General features: G+C 47.1%; 1 protein-coding gene across 1 annotated transcript in view; it reads right to left on the bottom strand.

Moving 5' to 3' along the window:
- LOC148506416 (V-set domain containing T-cell activation inhibitor 1-like) overlaps positions 1–19,845 on the bottom strand; it is a 123,377-nt gene that overhangs the window by 11,203 nt on the left and 92,329 nt on the right. Inside the window, exon 5 of the mRNA XM_088446788.1 lies at positions 17,946–18,002. Within this exon, the coding sequence (XP_088302914.1) occupies positions 17,968–18,002 (35 nt within the window). The 3' untranslated portion in view covers positions 17,946–17,967. The remainder of the gene's footprint in view (positions 1–17,945; positions 18,003–19,845) is intronic.

The raw sequence follows: 19,845 nt of genomic DNA, 5'->3' as shown, positions 1-19,845 counted from the left end.
GCAGTGCACATGCGCAAACTACACTGTGTGATCCCAGATCCAGCAAAGCCAGCCCAGCAGAGTGAGTGACAGGAGAGGCTGTTTGTGGGTGGTGACAGGGGCAGTCCAGTAAAAATGGGGGAGTGGAGGTGCAAACGCAGGCATGCCCATTTTAGAGGCGTGCATAATTAACAGGCAGCGTCATAGTACACATCACCAGCCATTTTTTTCCTTTGATTTCCTCGCAATGCTTGTGGTTAAAAAAAGCTACCACAAGCGCTGCATTCACATCCGATAGTGGTTGATGTACCAATGTTTTCATAAACTTCCAGGAGATGACGTGGGGCAGTGGGCGTCTCTGCATACGCTAAGGGGAGTCTGCATACACAAAGTGAACGCTCGTACAGGTACGATGGGTGTGCTTATGCCTTGGCGAGTGTTCGCTACCCACCGTCACTTTCAAATATTTGCATACGCATCATGCGAGCGTACGCTCATAGCGACCGGGTCTGAATCAGGCCCTGTGTTCCCTGTTCTTTCCTTTCACTTTCACTTTCTGTGTTTATTCTTTCTGTCTTCTTTTCTCTTTGCCTCATTTTCTCCTTCACTTCTCCACCCCCATACCCCACCCTAAGTGCTCTGTCTCCCCTTCCACAGTGACCTATATATCACCCCTCACAGACCCTGGCAGTTTCCCTCCTCTGCCCCAGCCTCCCTGCCTTTACCTTACAGCCTGGAGCTTCCTCTCTCACCTGGTGCCCGGCCACTCCCCCCCGCCACGCGCCCAACCTTTCCAGTTTCCCGCCGGGTGAGTGGTCCCCATCTCCCATGGGGCTAACTCTCACCCCGTCACCTTCACTAGCTCTCCCCACCTGTTTTCCCCCACTGGCATGGCCTCGGGCCCCTCTCGCAGTGCTCTGCCGGAGGTGCCTGTGCTGACGCCACCAGAGTCTCTCATCTCTGGCTGCGGTGCTCCTGGGCTTCATATCCATCCACCAACCCCCCCTCTACTGTGGCCTCAGCCACGGTGGCCATTTTGTCCACTGGCCCCACCCCCTTCTCCACGTTTTCTTCTCCTCCTTCCTTATCAGCAGTGCCATGCTGCTCCTGGGGGGTTTCATTTTTCCACCCCTCCTTTTTTTGCCTGGTGGGGGTTTGGTTGCCCCCTCTATCCCAGGCTCCTTCAGTGCCTGCCATTCTACACATGTTTCAGTTTCCTATTTTCCTGCTTTTCTCTAGCCTTTTCCTGCCCTGCCCCTACTTTTGCCACCATGGCCTCACCCATCCAAGTTTTTCCCTCTTTTTTTTCCACCCCATTTTTTTACCCTCCCCCCACACCCCCTTTCCTTGGCCTAGGTCTCATCCCTCTTTCCCTTCCTTGTCCGGGGGCTTATTTCCCTGATTGGGTACCTTCTTTTCCTCAACGTCCCCCCTTTTTCTACTTACCCTGCACAATTATTCCCTTGTTTTTGCCTCCCGCCCTGTCTTGGTCGCAGCAGTTTGCGGCTCAGCTGGGAGCGGTTCCGCACCCACCGTTGCCTTCTTCTCAGGGGTGTTTTTGGCCACCCCTCCTTCCCCCACTGCTCCTTCTCCTCATGATTCCTGCCTTTCCTCCAGCTTCAGTTCCAGGTCCCTCATCTGAGGTGTCCCATGATGTAATCTGTGTCTCACCATAGTGTTTCACCTAGTGTTTCCACGATGAGGTCGGCCAGTGTTGGGGTCTCCAGTGGAATTACTGTGGTGGGTCCTGCCACGGGTGACATGGTGATCGCTCCTGCTGCTGCGGTATCGGCGACTGGTGGTGATGGAATGCCAGGGTCTTCTGGTGGGGAGTTTGCTGTCCCTCCTTTGTTATGACTCTTCAGGGTCTAGTGGTAGTAGCTCATCGTCAGGGTCACCTGCGCACTACGCTGGTTGTGCGGCGTCTAGTTAAGAAGACATCTAAAACTCAGGGCGCTTTGGTTCCATTTGCTTCTGTGGCACCAGTTTGAGGATCCTAGTGTGGTTCTCTGCGCTACTATTGGCAGTGGACAGGAGTTTGTGTAAGCGTGTTAGGGATAAGATTCGCAAAGGGTACGTTTGCAGATATTTTTCACTAACTAATGACATAAAAAATTCCTTAGATAAGACCAAGAAGCCGGGGGGAGCAGGGGAAGATTCTTGCTATAGCTATCATACTGGCTCAGTGTTATGCTGTTTTTTCCGTCCTGCTACTGTACCTCAAAACTTGCCTTCCGGCGCACCGTCATGTAATTAAATATAGTCATTTTTGCTTGATATTTTCATTAGTCCAAGGGTTTTGTATGGAGAGATTATTACGATCAGTTTCGTTGAAGCAGGATGGTCAGCTGGTTATGCCACTGGGGTCGGATGGTTGTAGATGTTTGGTTAGTGGTCACACAAGAGGCTAGGTTGCCTGTGGATAATGGCGCAGGGAAGGGAGCCTAACTCTTCTTCTTGTGTGGGCATGGCCGTGCTCGCAAAGGGGAAGTGTTTTGCTTATAATGATTCTCTGTGTTCTAGGGTAGCTAAGTGTTGTTTTTTCGCTATTCTGCCACATTTCTAATGGCGGTCACCCTGCCATAGATTGTAAATCAGGATCAAAGGGCTGTTTAGGGGGCAGGAGTTATGTTCCCCAATTTGACAAATAAGGCCTATTCTCCGGTGGTACTGTATGTGATTTGTCTAATGGTTGGGCTGGTATCCTTTGCGGGAAGATTCCCAGATTTTTTGCTGGAGGGATTTGTTGCAGGTTTACGGTTACCTGTAGCTGACGCATTGCATGTGGTCGCCCCCTTCCCCGGTGGTACGACAGAAAGTGTTTGCTTAGTGGCTTTGGGCCATATGTCCGGGCCTTTTCTCCCTTTTCAGGACCTGTGAATTTCCCATCCCGGTGTTGCGCCCAAGAAGGTCCAGGGCCAATCTCGTTTATCCAGCATTTGTCGTGTCCCCATGGGGGTTCTGTGACCAATGCAATCCCCCACTCACTTTGCCTGATCCTGTACCAGTTATTCGATTGGCACTCGTTATGACAAAGTGTTTGCTCCTGGGGTTTTTAGTGCAAAATTGGTTGTTGAATCCACTTTTTGCCTGCTGCCTTTGCACCCTGGGTCCCTACGTTTTGTGGTTTGTTTGTTTTTCAGTTAGATGGTCAATTTTTGTTGACAGGTGCCCCCCCATGGGTTGTGCTATCTTGTGTGTGTATTTTGAACAGTTTAGCTCTTCCTTGCATTGGTGTATCCAGGCTGGTATGGGCCATGCTGGAATTACACATTACTTGGACGACTTTTTGTTCGTCGGCCCATCAGATGGTGCAAGTTGTGGGGAGATTTTATTTTCTGGGCAGACCCCTCTTCCGGGTGCTCAGAGTGCCAGTTGCCTTGGACAAAACGGAAGCCCGACTTCCTGCTTGTCTTACCTTGGAATTGCAGTGGATACAGTTGATGGGTACTGCCGGTTGCCGGCTGGTAAGGTGCAGTGTTACTAGTGCAGATTCAGTGTTTGGCTTCCCGGCGGTTTAAATTGCATCAGGGCAGTCGGTCCTAGGTTGTGTTTAATTTTACGTGCTGGACTATTCTGATAGGGCGGGTGTTTCCCTGTAAGCTAGTGCCTGCTATTGCGGGGGTCTTCAACCCGCATTTCATTGATCACCTATTCAGGGAAATTTTTGGTTGATTTATGGGGGTGGGCTTCAATTTTGGTTGATTTTAATTTAGAGTTGATTGGCCCTTGCAGCCAGTTGACAATGCCGAGTTGCAGTTGTTTGTCGATGCTGCTGGTTCAACTGACTTCAGTGTGTTCTTTCAAGGGGACTGGTACGCTGCTCCATGACCTGCGCATGGATATCGCGTAACTTTCAGTTCAGCCTGCTGTTATTGGAACTTTTTCCAATAAATAGTGGCTGTTTATTTGTGGGCTGATAGGTTGTCTGACAGGAATATAATTTTTGGTGTGACGGCCTGGGATGGTGCACACTATTAATAATCAGCGTTCCTCTTCCCCTACGGCGCTGCATCTGTTGAGGTCCTTGGTTTTGAAGTGTTTGCAGGTGATTATTGTTTTAGGGCGCAACACGTGCCGGGTATTGAGAATGGGATAGCAGATTCCCTATCCCGTTTTCAATTTAATAGGTTTCGGATGTTGGCTGACTTCTGTCTTCTGTCTGGCAGATTGTCGGGCCGGACTAGTTGGTCTGGCCCGGACATCCCGGGCTCCGCCTACTTTGTGGGGTTTACGAGGCAGCGTGGCAAGACTGGGAGACATATCAGGTTAGGTTTCCTTCTGCAGGTACATTTTTGGATCAGCACTTGGTTGAGTTTGGGTGGGGCCGTTATCAGAGGGGACGATATAAGCCGGCCATGGTTTTCATCCTAGTGGGTATTGCTTTTTCTCTTGCCTTCATGGCAGTTACCACTCCCACAGAGTCGTTTCATGCTGTCAAAGCCCCGTACGGGTTAGGCTATAGACAGCTCCATTGTAGGTGATTTTCGCTGCCCAGTTGATGTGGCACTGCTGCTGCATCTGGTAGGGGTGGTTTCATTGACTACTTCTTCTGACTTTTAATCTGTTTTGTACCAATTGACTGTGCTGGCTTTCTTTGGCGCATTTTTTGATTAGCGAGCAGGTTTGCTAACTCTGGGCTATTACTTAAGCATGTGTTACTTCAGGCTGGAACAGGCTCAAGTTTTTCGCCCTGATGGGGTACATTGGTCAGAGTCAGCGTGGGTGTGTTTTTGGGTGCTGTTTTTTCTTTGTGGATGCGGGCTAGTGTTTTGCTTTGGGTGGCAGGCTGCGGATCTTTGAACCTGGCGTGGGCGGGGAGGTGCTACAATCCAGTGGCCACGTAAGGTGTAAGAAAATGCTGTGGAGCACATTTCCTTTGAAGTGTCATAGTATGGCCTACCTCTGCAGGAGGACTTTGGGTGTCCGTCTCTGCGGGCACGCTCATACTATGCAGCATTATAGGGGGTTGTGAGTCTTCACAGCTCAGCTTACAATGACCACAGGGGGAGGTGTTTCAGTCGCTCCCTAATATTGGTTAAGTAACGCTCAGCTTACAATGACCACAGGGGGGGGTGTTTCAGTCGCTCCCTAATATTGGTTAAGTAACGCTCAGCTTAAAATGACCACATGGGGGGTGTTTCAGTCGCTCCCTAATATTGGTTAAGTAACGCTCAGCTTACAATGACCACAGGGGGGAGTGTTTCAGTCGCTCCCTAATATTGGTTAAGTAACGCTCAGCTTACAATGACCACAGGGGGGGTGTTTCAGTCGCTCCCTAATATTGGTTAAGTAACGCTCAGCTTACAATGACCACAGGGGGGCGTATCAGTCGCTCCCTAATATTGGTTAAGTAACGTTCAGCTTACAAAGACCACAGGGGGGCATATCAGTCGCTCACTAATATTGGTTAAGTAACGCTCAGCTTACAATGACCACAGGGGGGCGTATCAGTCGCTCCCTAATATTGGTTAAGTAATGCTCAGCTTACAAAGACCACAGGGGGGCATATCAGTCGCTCACTAATATTGGTTATGTAAAGCTCAGCTTACAATGACCACAGGGGGCGTATCAGTCGCTCCCTAATATTGGATAGGTAACGCTCAGCTTACAATGACCACAGGGGGGCATATCAGTCATTCCCTAATATTAGTTAAGTAATGCTCAGCATACAATGACCACAGGGGGGCGTATCAGTCGCTCCCTAATATTGGTTATGTAACATATGGCTGGAGCTGAGTGTTTGTAGTATCCTTCTTTGCCTCCCAAAAGTAAATGAAAATCACAGGGTCATACCTTCAATAAAAACAAGTTATTATTACCATTTAACCAAAGCAGTCTGTGTCCGTATCTTTATTTTAGTATAAGTTAGTTGTAAGTTGTTATATTGTTTTTAGTTGCAATAAAGTTATGGACGCCTTATATGTACACAATAGAAGATCCACACAGGAAAACTATTTGTGCTTCCACACTAAGGATAGCGAATTAGTCCGCACAAGAGAAGAAATAACTCCACACAGGGGTGATGGCAAAGTACCTTGGCAGAGCATCACCCCAAAGTCAGGGACTGACACCATGCTGCAGATGGTAGATCAGTGTCCCTGGGCATGTGATTCCACCCCACACAGTGCTCTGTGCCACGTGTCCTGTCCACTGATGGCACTGTAATGCCTAGTCCAGGTCTGTGCTGCAGATAGCCAGTCCCCAAGCTCTCCTGGAAGTACTGGGCTTGTTCTTTTTAAAACCTAGTAATTTCCCAGGGTGCCAGTGATGAGTCGGGGGAGCTGCACAGTTTCCCGCTTCTGGGGTCCCTCATCAAGGCCCTGATTCAGAGCCGCTCACGAGCACTGCGCACTTGCAAGCAACCCGATGTTTGCGGACTGCGCATGCACCGCGTCCAGCATGCATGTGTGCGAGCCCCGCTGAGCGACTGAAGTTCAGTTGCTACAGGGCTCACAACAAGACGGGGCAGCTGTTGATGGTGAGTTACAGCTCGCCCCGTTTTGTGGTCAGGTAGGGGGGGTTGGCTGGACAAATGCAGGTGTTCCCTTAGGTACGCCTGGCATTTGTTGGGTGGGCAAACTGACATCACTACTGATGTCAGAAGTGGACTTCCAGCTATTAGAGCAGGTAGTCCACTCGGCCTTGCGGCAGCCTAGACCCTACCCCAGGGTCTCATCGCAAGGACGATGGTCACGATTATCGCGATGGTCTCCTGGCCACTCACACAAGCTGTGGGTGGTCTCCTACAGCTTTGCGAGCGGTTGGAGAAAATAATAAAAAAATAATAAAAACTGCCCACAGACCCAGCGAGCGGGTCTGAATCAGGGCCCATGTCCCTTCCTCCTACTTCATTTTCCTGATGAGCACATGCTTGATTGGCTCCAAGTTGCCTGTGAAAGTCCAGCAAGTGTCGAAGTCAAATAATTGAGTATGATCGATGTACAATTATTATCAGATGATTTGGTCGTCTATAGTCTGATGAATGCTACTCTGCGTCGGCACAATCCGATGCTCACAAATGCGTATATATATACATTAATGCAGGTTTAGTCAGTGTGTGGGAAACAGGATTTATGTGTATGTCTGTGTCTGTGTGTATATGTTAAAAGGCACACAGGTATTGGTATGCGCAGAGGAAACCTGCATATCTTTAGCAATTGTATACCTTTTGTTCGATGCTGCTGTGGTGCAGAGGAACTGACATTTACACTCCAAATGAGCAGTGGAAAGCCTTTGATGAGCTATCACACTTCATGACTCCAGCTAACATCAGTTCGTCTCCTCTGAGCAGAACAACCTTTTTGTTTATGACACCTTGGAATTTGGTCCAGGCAAGCTTAATGTTAAATATGCCAGAAATTGATAAACTTAGGGATATATATATATATATATATATTAATCCATTACACATACTGTACACTGATGCACATAACACACACATAAACATATATGCATACACATAGATGCTCGTGTGTGTATCCACATGCGTACACATAGACGCTCACATGCATACTCACATCCATACATATGGACATTACATGGACGCACATATGCGTACGCATATGTATAGAATGGTTCCCATTCACTACGGTTAATAATCATTATTTAAGGAATTGTGAGATAATGATTAAGATTTAATATGTACTTAAATGAGATCTGAGGTTCAGAATACAGTGGACAGGTCATGTTTGGTCCAAAAGTAGTGCTGTCCACAACTCAAGTTATGTGTGTCCCCCTTCCGTCAGTTTTTGGAAGATATGATATCCTCAACGGGGAAAATGAAAATATGGTAAAGAGTATTATTCAAAGTAAAAATTAAATATCTGCAACAGTTGATGGTCATCAAATATGGGCAACTCACCTCAAAGCAGTGAGATGCATACACAAAAAGGTATCTTTTGTGTAATCTTCTTTATCACTTAACAAGCAGTTATGAAACACTTGTGCATCCCCTTCTGGGTTTAAACTCACCTGGGAACAGATGTCAGCATTCCCCAAAAGGTTTCTTTTATGTAGAATCATGCATACATAGCATATTTCCAAAACTGGGGCCCAGGAGAAAATATAACTGAAGTAGATGAATTTCCAAAAAGCATTTATTCATAAGACTATAAAAAAGTTCTAAATTTATTTCCAAATACAACAAAAGACCAGGGCATCAATATATTACAGAATAATTTTTTCTGGTTTGAGAACACTTTTTTTTCTCCAACTTACAGGCACCACCATGGGCACCAGACTGGCCCCAAGCTACGCCAATCTTTTTATGGCATGGTGGGAGGCTCACTCAGCTCCAAGCTGTTGGAGAACTGAGACATACCCCTAATGACACCATATGAACTAACCCATGACCAGAGTGACCTGAAGCAAGAACCATTGAGAATCTGTTATTACGTGCCTTTGTTGACTCTGTAATCTGTACCAAATATATGCTTGTGAGCTGGGTGCAGTAAGCAGTTATTTCTCCATTTCTTTGGGTGACGGTGACCGCAGGGTTCAGGATTGAAATACTGCATACTGGGACCAGTAGCACAAAGCGTATGTATCGGCCGTACTATTTTCATTGCTTTTTATTCTAATTGTTAAAGCTTTCCCTGTTTACATAATATAACTTTTTGTGCTTTGGAACCACACGATTGGACTGGAAAGCAATTCTTTCTTAAGCGACTAGCAGTGCTAAATAGTGACAATTAGGTATCCATACAAGGAACAATAGGGAACAATGATGGGGTAATTGGCCTACGTCCTTAGGCCTTGATGCAGAGGCATTCGCTATATGCGAGCGCTCGCTCTGAATCAGGGCATGCCGGTTTATTTTTCCTGGCCTCCAGGCCACTCGTTAAGCTGTGGTTGATTATCGTGACCATCGGGCATGCGACGAGACCCTTGTGGTAGGGTCTTGTCCACCACAAGCCCCAGTGAACTCCCTTCTCTAATAGAGCTTGGAAGTTCACTACTGACATCACGTGTGATGTCAGTAGGGCCGCCCACAAATGGCAGGCATTCCTTCGGGAATGCCCCCGTTTGTCCAGCCACCCCCCCAACCCGCCTACAAAAGGGGGTGAGCTGTCGATCAACATCGACAGCCACCCCGTCTTGTAGCGAGCCCCGGAGCGAGTGAAGTTCTCACTCACTCCGGGGCTCGCGCACGCGCATTGTGCACACCACGCGTGCGCAATGCACAAACATTGACCCGCTTGTGAGCGCCATGCCCTCGCGAGTTGGTCTCAGTCAGGCCCTTAGTGTCCCCTGCAGAGGTGTAATGTAAAGCTGGGTACACACTAAGTCGTCTTACGATTGATGTTTATACACACTTACCAATTTTTCTGCCCGATGTTCTGGGCTTGACAGCTCAAAAGGGCGGGGATTTAAATCTGCAGGCCACCTGTACACACCAGCAGAGGATCAATATATCTTTTAGATATATCAGCCACCTGATGTGCTGCACAGCAGATCGGATATGTCTGTGAACTACGTTGTTCACAAACATAGCCGCTGTACACACCTGGCGATGCACTACAGATATATCGCCCGTTCAATCACTTCTCTCCTGGTTACTTCCTGTGTGAATAGATAATTATAGTATATAATATTCAAGCTCCTGGTTACTTCCTGTATGAATAGATCATTACAGTATATAATATACAGGCTCCTGGTTACTTCCTGTATAGATAGGTCATTACAGTATATAATATACAGGCTCCTGGTTACTTCCTGTATGGATAGATCATTACAGTATATAATATACAGGCTCCTGGTTACTTCCTGTGTGAATAGATCATTACAGTATATAATATACAGGCTCCTGGTTACTTCCTGTATGGATAGATCATTATAGTATATAATATACAGGCTCCTGGTTACTTCCTGTATGGATAGATCATTACAGTATATAATATACAGGCTCCTGGTTACTTCCTGTATGGATAGATCATTACAGTATATAATATACAGGCTCCTGGTTACTTCCTGTGTGAATAGATCATTACAGTATATAATATACAGGTTCCAGGTTACTTCCTGTATGGATAGATCATTACAGTATATAGTACACAGGCTCCTGGTTACTTCCTGTATGGATAGATCATTACAGTATATAATATACAGGCTGCTGGTTGCTTCCTGCATGGATAGATCATTACAATATATAATATACAGGCTGATATAATAGTGACTGAACACACACCTGGGAACAGTGACACCAGCAGATGGACAGGGTAACAAACGTACATTGATCACTGAACAAGACACCACAAATACATTTTTACCACACATCTCGTTTCCTCAAAATAATAGATTAATACGCAGCTTTAAAAAAAAAAATTCCCCAAAAAACAGCTCCAAAATTGTCTTATTTTTTTTATGATTGAATTAGGTCAAGAACACCTATTTATTACTTATCTAAGGCGATTTTATATTAAACAAAATGAAACATAAACAGCGACTTTATACATCACTATCAATGTTTGGAACAATGAGACTAACGAGACTTTACTTTGCCCAGCAGCTGCCAGGTACACAGTGGGGGGCTGGGGTTAATTTACATTTCCCCAGTGGCTGCTCCTCTCTGCAGCCTCTAGGTGGGGGGTCCCGGTGTTATACATCTGTAGTATGTGACCAAACATGGGAGTGTGGCCTAATTACCATAAGACACGTCCCCTATGTGAAGTTACTTGTAACGTCAGGGTGGGGGAGAGCCCAGCACTCTGTCACTAGCTTCCCCAGCCCTCTCCCAGCACTGACAGGATGCCACGCGCATGTGCGCAGCATCTATTCAGCTACTCAGAGGTCCGGCACCACGACACAGCTGTGGCGGTGGGGGTGCCCAACCTCCCGATTTGACCACCCGCGGGACACTTCGTGCCACAGGTGGAACTGCAGGACAGTGCTGTGCCGCTGAAATCGGGATGTTGGGGAGGGGTGTGCCCTCTATGGGGTGGCGCCCCTGTTTGAACGCTAAGGTCAAACACCCCAAGAGCCGACAATGGGTCCTGCCCTGCTGACCAATCAGCAGTGATCAGAAGCCTGGCAGACACTGGGGGAGGTGCAGGGATGTGGGGGGCTGGGAAGCTCCTCTGTGTTACTGACAAGTCGCAGCGTTTGTGACCATGACAGTTAATACACTGCTTGGTGTGGTTGCACATGATGTAACCATATTACTGTAATATGTATATATGTAATAGTAATACAAGAGAAACCGAAAGATTGCATAAGAAAAGAGGTGTTTTAAACCTCTAGGATGGGGGCCGGCATGTATGCAAATTACTTGTGGGAGTTAGCCTATGGCAAGCAGGGGCGGGTTTGTAACAGGAACATTATATAGTGGGATAAAAGTGTGGGCCAAAGCCTCTTTGTTCCAGATTCCTCCAGGACAGGGAAGTGCATTTTGTCAGTTGTCATTTTCCTTAATAAAACTCTCTTAGTGCTTCTCCTTCTTCTCCTCTTCTCTCCTCCTTTTCCTTATTGTATTTAGTCTCTTTTCATTTACTTCATATCATTGCTTTTACTTTTCCTTTCTGTCCTCAATCAGTGTCTTTTCTGATTTCTTGTTCTGCTGGGGGTGGGTGTAGCCATGTCCTGCCTAGTAATGAGCCTCCCCAGACCCTGGTCCCTGGCTCCACAGTGCCCATGTTATTAGGGGCTGCAGGTGTGGTTCCCCTATTGATAGTTCTATCCCCCCTCAGGCTGCTGCAGCAGCTTTGTGGAAGGTGTGCCAGTGCGGGGGAGGGGTGCTTCCCTTTAGTCCTTAATGCCCCTGGTCAATATCATCTTTGTGGCTGCAGTGGCCAGCACCATAGGCAAATGCAGGAGGGGTTTATGAGTGCCTTACCTGAACCCCCCCTCAGCCCACACCATGATGACTACAATAGAAATAGCATATAATACTAAAGTTGCATGTTTTTTAGGATCCCCTCAGTGTCACAAATGAAATAACTAGCACTACAGTCCCTGTTGATCTTTTAAATGTGTCAGCCAGTAGAAAAAGTTAAAAAGCCAGTAATGAATATTGTTGTGCACCAACTAGATCTGGAAAACATGCACTGTACGGGGTGCACTGATATGGATCACCTATTGGATCAATTATTAATACTGGATAATACACCATCCAGTACATAAGGGGACCAGTCTGTGCATCTATGTCCAGGACAGTGCATGGTTTCTTTTTCTGCCCTCTCCCAGATTCCCCAACTTGCTCATATGATCTGTAAAGGAGCCGGCACATGAAATAAAAAGATTCAGCTCAGACAGGATGGCTCTACTTCTACATATAATTACTTACTGTGTCTGCTGGTCCTGTATATGCCAGAATTATATCATTCAGTACATTCGTATGATGTATTTTATAGATGGTCTAAGTGCTGATTATGCCTCTTAATGGTAGAAAACAGTTGCAGCAAACAGTGTCAGTATTATGCTGGGCATTGAGGTATCATTGGGGGAATAGAATGCTTTAGTGATGCGTTATCTGACAGTAAGGGGTAATGGCTTTGACACTGCTTTATTTATGTATAGCACCTAAGATCTAGCTTTTATCTCCTTTGAATCATTATTATCAGCCAATAGAGGAGATTGTATTATATACTGTATTCTGAGCATTTAACTTACAAAATATACAGAATACATGTGCTACAGTGAATTTCTACAGGGTGCACAGCTTATTATTGCAATCACTGCCCCAAGCAGCTATCACCGGGAAGCTCCATTCTCAGCTATGCTCCTACTTCCACAAATATACATTGCTGGAGGTCACGCAACCTTTGCGTCCTGCCTATGAGGGGTACAACGCGTGCAAAGCAGCTAGTTCAGTTCGTCAGGGCTAACAGCAGGCGTCTGGGGAAAATGCTTCGCCTTTAATAATTCCACATTAAAATGTCGTTTTCGTCACCTCTGCTTGCGATGTGGTGGCAATCACCCAGTTGCCAAGTGTTTCAAGGGGGGTGCCCAGCAGCAGCCTGCACAGCCAGCAAAAGGCACAAGTGCTAAGTAAAGTTCCATCCCCTGTCCGTGTCACAGCGATAGCAAAATGGTTGAGTTGGTACCCGGTTCTGCAGGACGCAGAATTTTCGTTAAAAGGCATCAGTTTTGGTTTTCGTTTACCTATTTGCAGGGATGTCGACACATATTCGCCTAGAAATTTGAAGTCTGCCTTTGAATTGCCTCACATTCTTAGGGAAAAAGTGGCTGGCGAGGTTAGCGTCAGGCGCATTGCAGGGTCTTTTGCAGAACCCCCATTAGGGATCTTGTGAATTCCCCGGTGGGAGTGGTTCCCAAGAAAATTCCAGGAAAATACAGGCTCATGCAACATCTGTCTTATCCGCCAGGCTCGTCAGTAAATTATGCCATACCAGTTGAGGTTTCCTCGGTGGTGTACCAGTCTTTTGACGATGCTTTGGACGTCATTAGGTGTTATGGTCCGGGCGCACTGATGGCTAAGATAGATGTTGAGTCAGCTTTTCGTCTACTTCCTTTGCACCCAGAGTCATTCCAGTTTATGGGTTTTTAGCTTGGACAACGGATATGGCATAGACAAATGCTTGCCTATGGGGTGTTCTGTGTCCTGTGCGTTTTTCGAGCATTTTAGCACCTTCCTACACTGGTGCGCGGAATTTATTTATTTAATTTTTGCGGTAGTCATGGAATAGCCCACTATCTCGATGACTTTCTGTGTGTCGGCCCTTCCGGTTCAGGCAGATGCAGTTATCTTTTGTTTTCTTTACGAGCGCTGTTTTTTCATTTGGAGTTCCCGTTGCTGCGGACAAAACGGAGGGCCCTTCCCCTTGTCATTCCTGGGTATCGAGATCTGTACCTCGGCGGGTTCTTGTCGCATTCCTCTCGATAAGCCTGTCAAGTTGCGTAATGCCATAGCGAAATGCACGGCTTCCAGTAGAATTACCCTGCGGCAGGCGCAATCCCTCCTGGGCCTGTAAAGTAATTCCAATGGGCAGAGCTTTTTCACGTAAATTGGAAAGGGCCACGGCTGGTGTCACTAACCGAGACATTTGCTACGTTTATCCTCAGAGTTTAAGCAGGACCTCTCTGTCTGGGTCTCGTTTCTTCGGGATTTTAATGGCGTTCGGTTGTGGATGTCTCCAGCCGCTGACAATTTGCAGCTGCAGCTGTTCACCGACGCAGCAGGCACCACAGGGTTCGGATGTTACCTTGATGGCTCCTGGTGCGTTGGCCGTTGGCTGGAAGAATGGGTGGGAAAGGGTTTGACTAAGGACTTACTCCTTCTCAAACTCTTTCCCATAATGGTTTCCTTGGAAATCTGGGGGGAATGGTTACGCAATCGCAGCATCATTATCAGGTGTGACAACCTGGGCGTGGTCCATGCGATACAATCAGCAACATGCGGCTTCCCTGCTGGTTTTGCGCTTGCTAGCGCAGCTGTGCTCACATGTTTGCGCTGTAACATCATGTTTAAGGCAAGACACGTTCCTGGGGTGGAGAATGAGATAGACGATGCGTTATCACGTTTCCAGTGGGCTAGGTCCCGATCTGTGGCCCCTGGTGCTGACGTTGTGCTTTGCCCCTCTTATGTTTGGCAGGTGATCAAGCCGGCATGGAGGGCTTAGCAGAACAGTCTTTAGCCCCCTCCACGTTGCGAGCATATCGGCAGGCATGGAATGAATGGGAAGATTATTCCCGTAGCAGCAAACAGGCAGGTAAGAGTCAGCATCGTTCGATGCTTTCTTTTATTTGGAGTCTCCATTTGGCTGGCAGATCCAGGGCTTCTGTTGCGCGCTCTTTGGGGGGCATTGCATTTTATTGTAAATTGAAGGGCCAACCTGACTTTACTAAAAGTTTTCTGATTGTGAAGGCTTTAAAGGGTTGGGCACGGGTCTCCCGGCCAGTAGCTGACCGTAGGAGACCTGAGGATGCTCATCTGCTTCCGGCAGTATTAGGGGCGGTTCTCGGAGTGGCTCTTACTGCGTATGAGGCGGTCCTGATTCAAGTAGTGTTTTCAGAGGCTTTTCACGGCACCTTGAGGGTATCGGAGCTGGTGGCATCATCCAAATGGGTTGATGCCGCCATGCTCCTCTCGGATATCCTGGTCAGTGAGAGGTCTGTTCTCTGTAGGATTCGGCGGTCAAAGACCGACCAGACTGGTAGGGGTGGGTGGATCTCGTTGGGTCCATCTAGGTACGAACAGATCTGCCCCGTGGCACTAGCTATGCGGTATGAGTTATTGCGGCTGGATGTTCCTGGTTCATGACTCATGCATATGGACAGGACTCCGCTTACCAAATACCAGTTTGGTTGGTTTTTGAAGAGGTGTGTATCAGTTTTAGGCCTCCCGCCTCAAGATTTTGGTACACACTCGTTTCTGATCGGAGCCGCAACTTCGGCGGCAGCTGCGGGTTTCTTGGCATCAGAAATTAAGGCCCTAGGACGTTGGAAATCGGATAGTTATAAAGGTTACATTCGACCTAGGCGTGAAGGCCCTTTGTTTTAAAGTCATTTCACAGTCTGTTCCGGTTACGTTTATAGTTTATGCTTGCCTGGTTTTTGTCTTGTCTCATGTACTGTCCTGTCTTGTCTGTTACCCCTGTCCGTCCTACTCGGGATTAGCTACTCGCCATTGCTGGCAATGGGAGTCTTGAGGGATTTTACAATTTTTACCTGAACTGACGGATTCAATTCGGCTATTCTCAATCATTTAATTAGGCCATAGTCCATCCCTCAGCAGGTTTTTATTTTACCTCTTGCCGAGTTCACCTGTTTTTTCCCAATTCCCCCCCACCCATTCTTCCCCTTTGTGTCTTCTGTTTGTCTCAGCCACTTCAAATAGTAAAGTCGGCGACCAATAGAAAATTTTTCTTTTTGGCAGATACTCACTTATGTTCTATCAGATCCCACTAATACACCATAAAATTTTATTGTTTTATGACAATTACTAATTTTTTATTTACTGCTTTCCTCCACCTTTTGGATTGCTTTTTGACACGCAGGACATTTGGGTTATAGGCCACTCATATATTTTCTGGGCTGCTAGGTTTGAGTTCAGATCAAGCTCCAATTTTTGAATATTCAGCTAGGGTCCGTTGGATAGGTTCCAGAGGTATGAGATGGCATTCCTTTTGTCCTAAACTGTTAGAGTATGCAAGGCTTTTTGGTAGGCCACGTATTTTGGTGGCTTATTTAGGAGGCAACGACTTAGGGCAGATGTCCACTGTAGAATTACGAGTTGATATTGTCAACGATTTGGTGAGGGTGCTATCGGCCTGGCCCTTGTGTAAATTAATTTGGTCTTGCATTGTACCTCGACAGGTCTGGCGTGGGGTTAGGAGTTTTCCTGCTAATGACGAAGCTAGGAAGAAACTTAATTTCGCAGTTGCCAAATTTGTGATGGCCAATTATGGCCGTTTCATTTACCATAAGAACATTCAATTTCGATTTAGTTATATGTATAGACCTGATGGAGTTCATTTAACAGAGGAGGGTTTGTCATTGTTTATTGGGGATATTTTTGAGGAGTTGGCGTTATTGGGGTAGTACTTGGTATGGTGGCGGTGCAGCGGTTCTATAAGCAGAACCTTGCTGTGGCGGGAAAGAACGGCAGGTCGCCAGTCCGGGTGCAATTATGATTTAAGGGCGCTCCCTTCGTTGACTGGTAGTTGGCTGTACCAACCTAACGGGGGGCAGTATCACCACCTAAACGGGTGGGAAGTCAAGATGGGGGTGAGCGTTACCTTTTGTTGATGATATGAGTTACATGGTTATGTGTATGCACTCTGGGCGATCTACGCCTGCTATGCCTTTTGTTGTTTGTGTGTGGGCATAGCAGATCTGGCTGATTTCTGGCCGTCCTTTCTTTGCCACCATACATCCTTAAATAAATAATAATTATTATTGCTCCAATAAATCGCCATCAAGTTATCTGCCAAATCCACGTCTCAGTGTCTTTATTTTATGTTAGTATGATAAGTGGTTTGCACACATGACAACACCTCATCCGATAGAAGGTTTAGAGAAACCGAAAGATTGCATAAGAAAAGAGGTGTTTTAAACCTCTAGGATGGGGGCAGGCATGTATGCAAATTACTTGTGGGAGTTAGCCTATGGCAAGCAGGGGCGGGTTTGTAACAGGAACATTATATAGTGGGATAAAAGTGTGGGCCAAAGCCTCTTTGTTCCAGATTCCCCACCCTCCCTCCCCTATAAATTTTGGTATGTTGTGGGTTTGGTTTTGGGTGGCGGGAAAGAACGGCAGGTCGCCAGTCCGGGTGCAATTATGATTTAAGGGCGCTCCCTTCGTTGACTGGTAGTTGGCTGTACCAACCTAACGGGGGGCAGTATCACCACCTAAACGGGTGGGAAGTCAAGATGGGGGTGAGCGTTACCTTTTGTTGATGATATGAGTTACATGGTTATGTGTATGCACTCTGGGCGATCTACGCCTGCTATGCCTTTTGTTGTTTGTGTGTGGGCATAGCAGATCTGGCTGATTTCTGGCCGTCCTTTCTTTGCCACCATACATCCTTAAATAAATAATAATTATTATTGCTCCAATAAATCGCCATCAAGTTATCTGCCAAATCCACGTCTCAGTGTCTTTATTTTATGTTAGTATGATAAGTGGTTTGCACACATGACAACACCTCATCCGATAGAAGGTTTAAAGCATTTACTGGTCATAAGACAGATGTTGTCAGTGAACATTTGCTCTGTTCTGACACTACAAATATAAATACAGATTATATAGAGACAGTGATCCCTGGAAACATCCCGCTAGCCCTGCACGGCCACTGACACGTTTCACAATGATTTGGCCACTGGGTGGCACTGTGCTGTGGAATGAATGGATTATGCATGATAAATATCTAGGTCACCCAAACACCACGGTAACGTTCATTAATATTATCAGGTACTGTAATAAAGTGCAGAGAACAAGCACTGATGCCAAAATAACATGGAGATATAGAAAGTAATATATCTACATTATATTATTCTCATCTTACCATTGTGCCCACCGCCATGACATCACAGCTCATCAAAAGAATACGCGTGTTGCCCATCTGCAATGCAAACACACAAATTACACAGTTACATGTGATACAATTCCCACCACAGAACATTGTGCTAGAAGTGATAAATGACCAGTAATAGGGCGATGTCCTAATGTCCGCAAGTCTCTGAGGAATAGTTACTAAAGTGCGGGTTTTTAGAAGTTGAGATGTTGCTCACAGCAACCAGATTCTAGCTATTATCTTCTAAATAGTGCTAGATAAATGTTATGAATAGGTTGCTATGGCCAACATCTCCACTTCTAAAAACCTGCACTTCAGTAAATATAACCCTCTGATTCTAACATAATTCTCCTCAGCAACCACAAAGTATTTCAGGTCTCTGCCCACCTAAACCATTATATACATCATATCAACATTTACAATGAGGACAATAATAATGTAGACATCACAATGTCAATAGTTATGATGTCTACTTTTGCAGCATGGCTACAGATAGTATTAGGCTGCAGGGGAAAGGATGGCTAGATTTAGGCAAAAGGGTGAGGAGAGGGTAAAGGTTAGTCTGCGGGAGGGGAGGTTAGTGTTAGGCTGCAGGACGATTAGGGAGATTAGGGTTAGGCTGCGGGTAAGAGAGTTAGGTTTAGGCTGTGAGAGGGGTGGTTTAGGGTTAGGCTGCAGGAGGGGAGGGTTAGGATTAGGCTGCAGAGAGGGGTGGGCTCATGTTAGGCTGTAGGAAGTGTGGGTCAGGGTTAGGCTGTGGGAGGGGAGGGTTACGGTTAGGCTGCAAAGAGGGGTGGGCTGGGGTAAGGCTGCAAGACGTATGGGTTAGGGTTAGGATGCAGGAGGGGAGAGTTAGGGTTATGCTGCGGGAGGAGAAGGTTAGGGTTAGGCTGTGGGAGGGGAGGGATAGGATTAGGCTGCTTTTAGGCAGTTGAAGGGGAGGGTTAGGCTGTAGGAGGGGAGGCTAGGGTGAGGCTGCAGGAGGGTAGAATTAGGGGTTGGCTGCAGAAGGGCAGGTTTATGGTTAGGCTGCAGAGAGGGGTGGGCTGGGGATAGGCTGCAGTAGGGGTGGGTTAGGGTTAGGCTGCAGAAGGGGATGGTTGGCCTGCGGGGGGGTAGGTTAGGGTTAGGCTACAGGAAGGGAGGGTTAGAGTTAGTATGCGGGAGGGGATGGTTAGGGTTAGGCTACAGGAGGGTTAGGCTGCAAGAGGGGAGGGTTAGGCTACTGAAGGGGTGGGTTGGGGGTAGGCTGAGGGAAGGGAGGTAAGGGTTAGGCTGCAAGAGGGAAAAGTTAGGCTGCGGGATGGGAGGTTAGGGTTAGTCTACTGGAGGTGAGGTTAGGGTTAGGCTGCAAGAGGGGTGGGTTAGGGTTAGGCTACAGGAGGGGATGTTAGGGTTAGGGTGCAGAAGGGGAGGGTTAGGGTTAGGCTATGAGAGGTAAGGGTTAGGGTTAGGCTGCATAAGGGATGGGTTTGGGTTAAATTGCAGGAAATTAAGTTAGGCTACAAGAGGGGAGGATTAGAGTTGACTGCAGGAGGGGAGGTAAGGGTTAGGCTGCGGGAGGGGAGAGTTAGGGTTAGGCTGTGGGAGGGGATAGTTAGGGTCAGTCTATGGAAGGGGAGGATTAGAGTTAGGCTGCAGGAAGGGAGGTTAGGGTTAGTCTGCGGAAGGGGTATGTTAGGATTAGGCTGCGGGCAGAGAGGGTTAGGGTTTGGCTGTGGGAGGAAAGGGTTAGGTTTAGGCTGCGAGAGAGGAGGGTTAAGGTTAGTTTGCAGGTTGGGAGGTTAGGGTTAGGCTCTGGTAGGGGTGTGTTAGGATTAGGCTGTGGGAGGAGAGGATTAGGGTTAGCCGGCAGGAGGGTAGGCTAAGGTTAGGCTACTAGAGGAGAGGG

This window comes from Taudactylus pleione, unplaced genomic scaffold (genome assembly GCF_031769625.1).
Source record: "Taudactylus pleione unplaced genomic scaffold, aTauple2 ptg000405l, whole genome shotgun sequence".
Classification (NCBI taxonomy): domain Eukaryota; kingdom Metazoa; phylum Chordata; class Amphibia; order Anura; family Myobatrachidae; genus Taudactylus; species Taudactylus pleione.
This window is presented reverse-complemented; position numbering and strand designations above follow the sequence as displayed.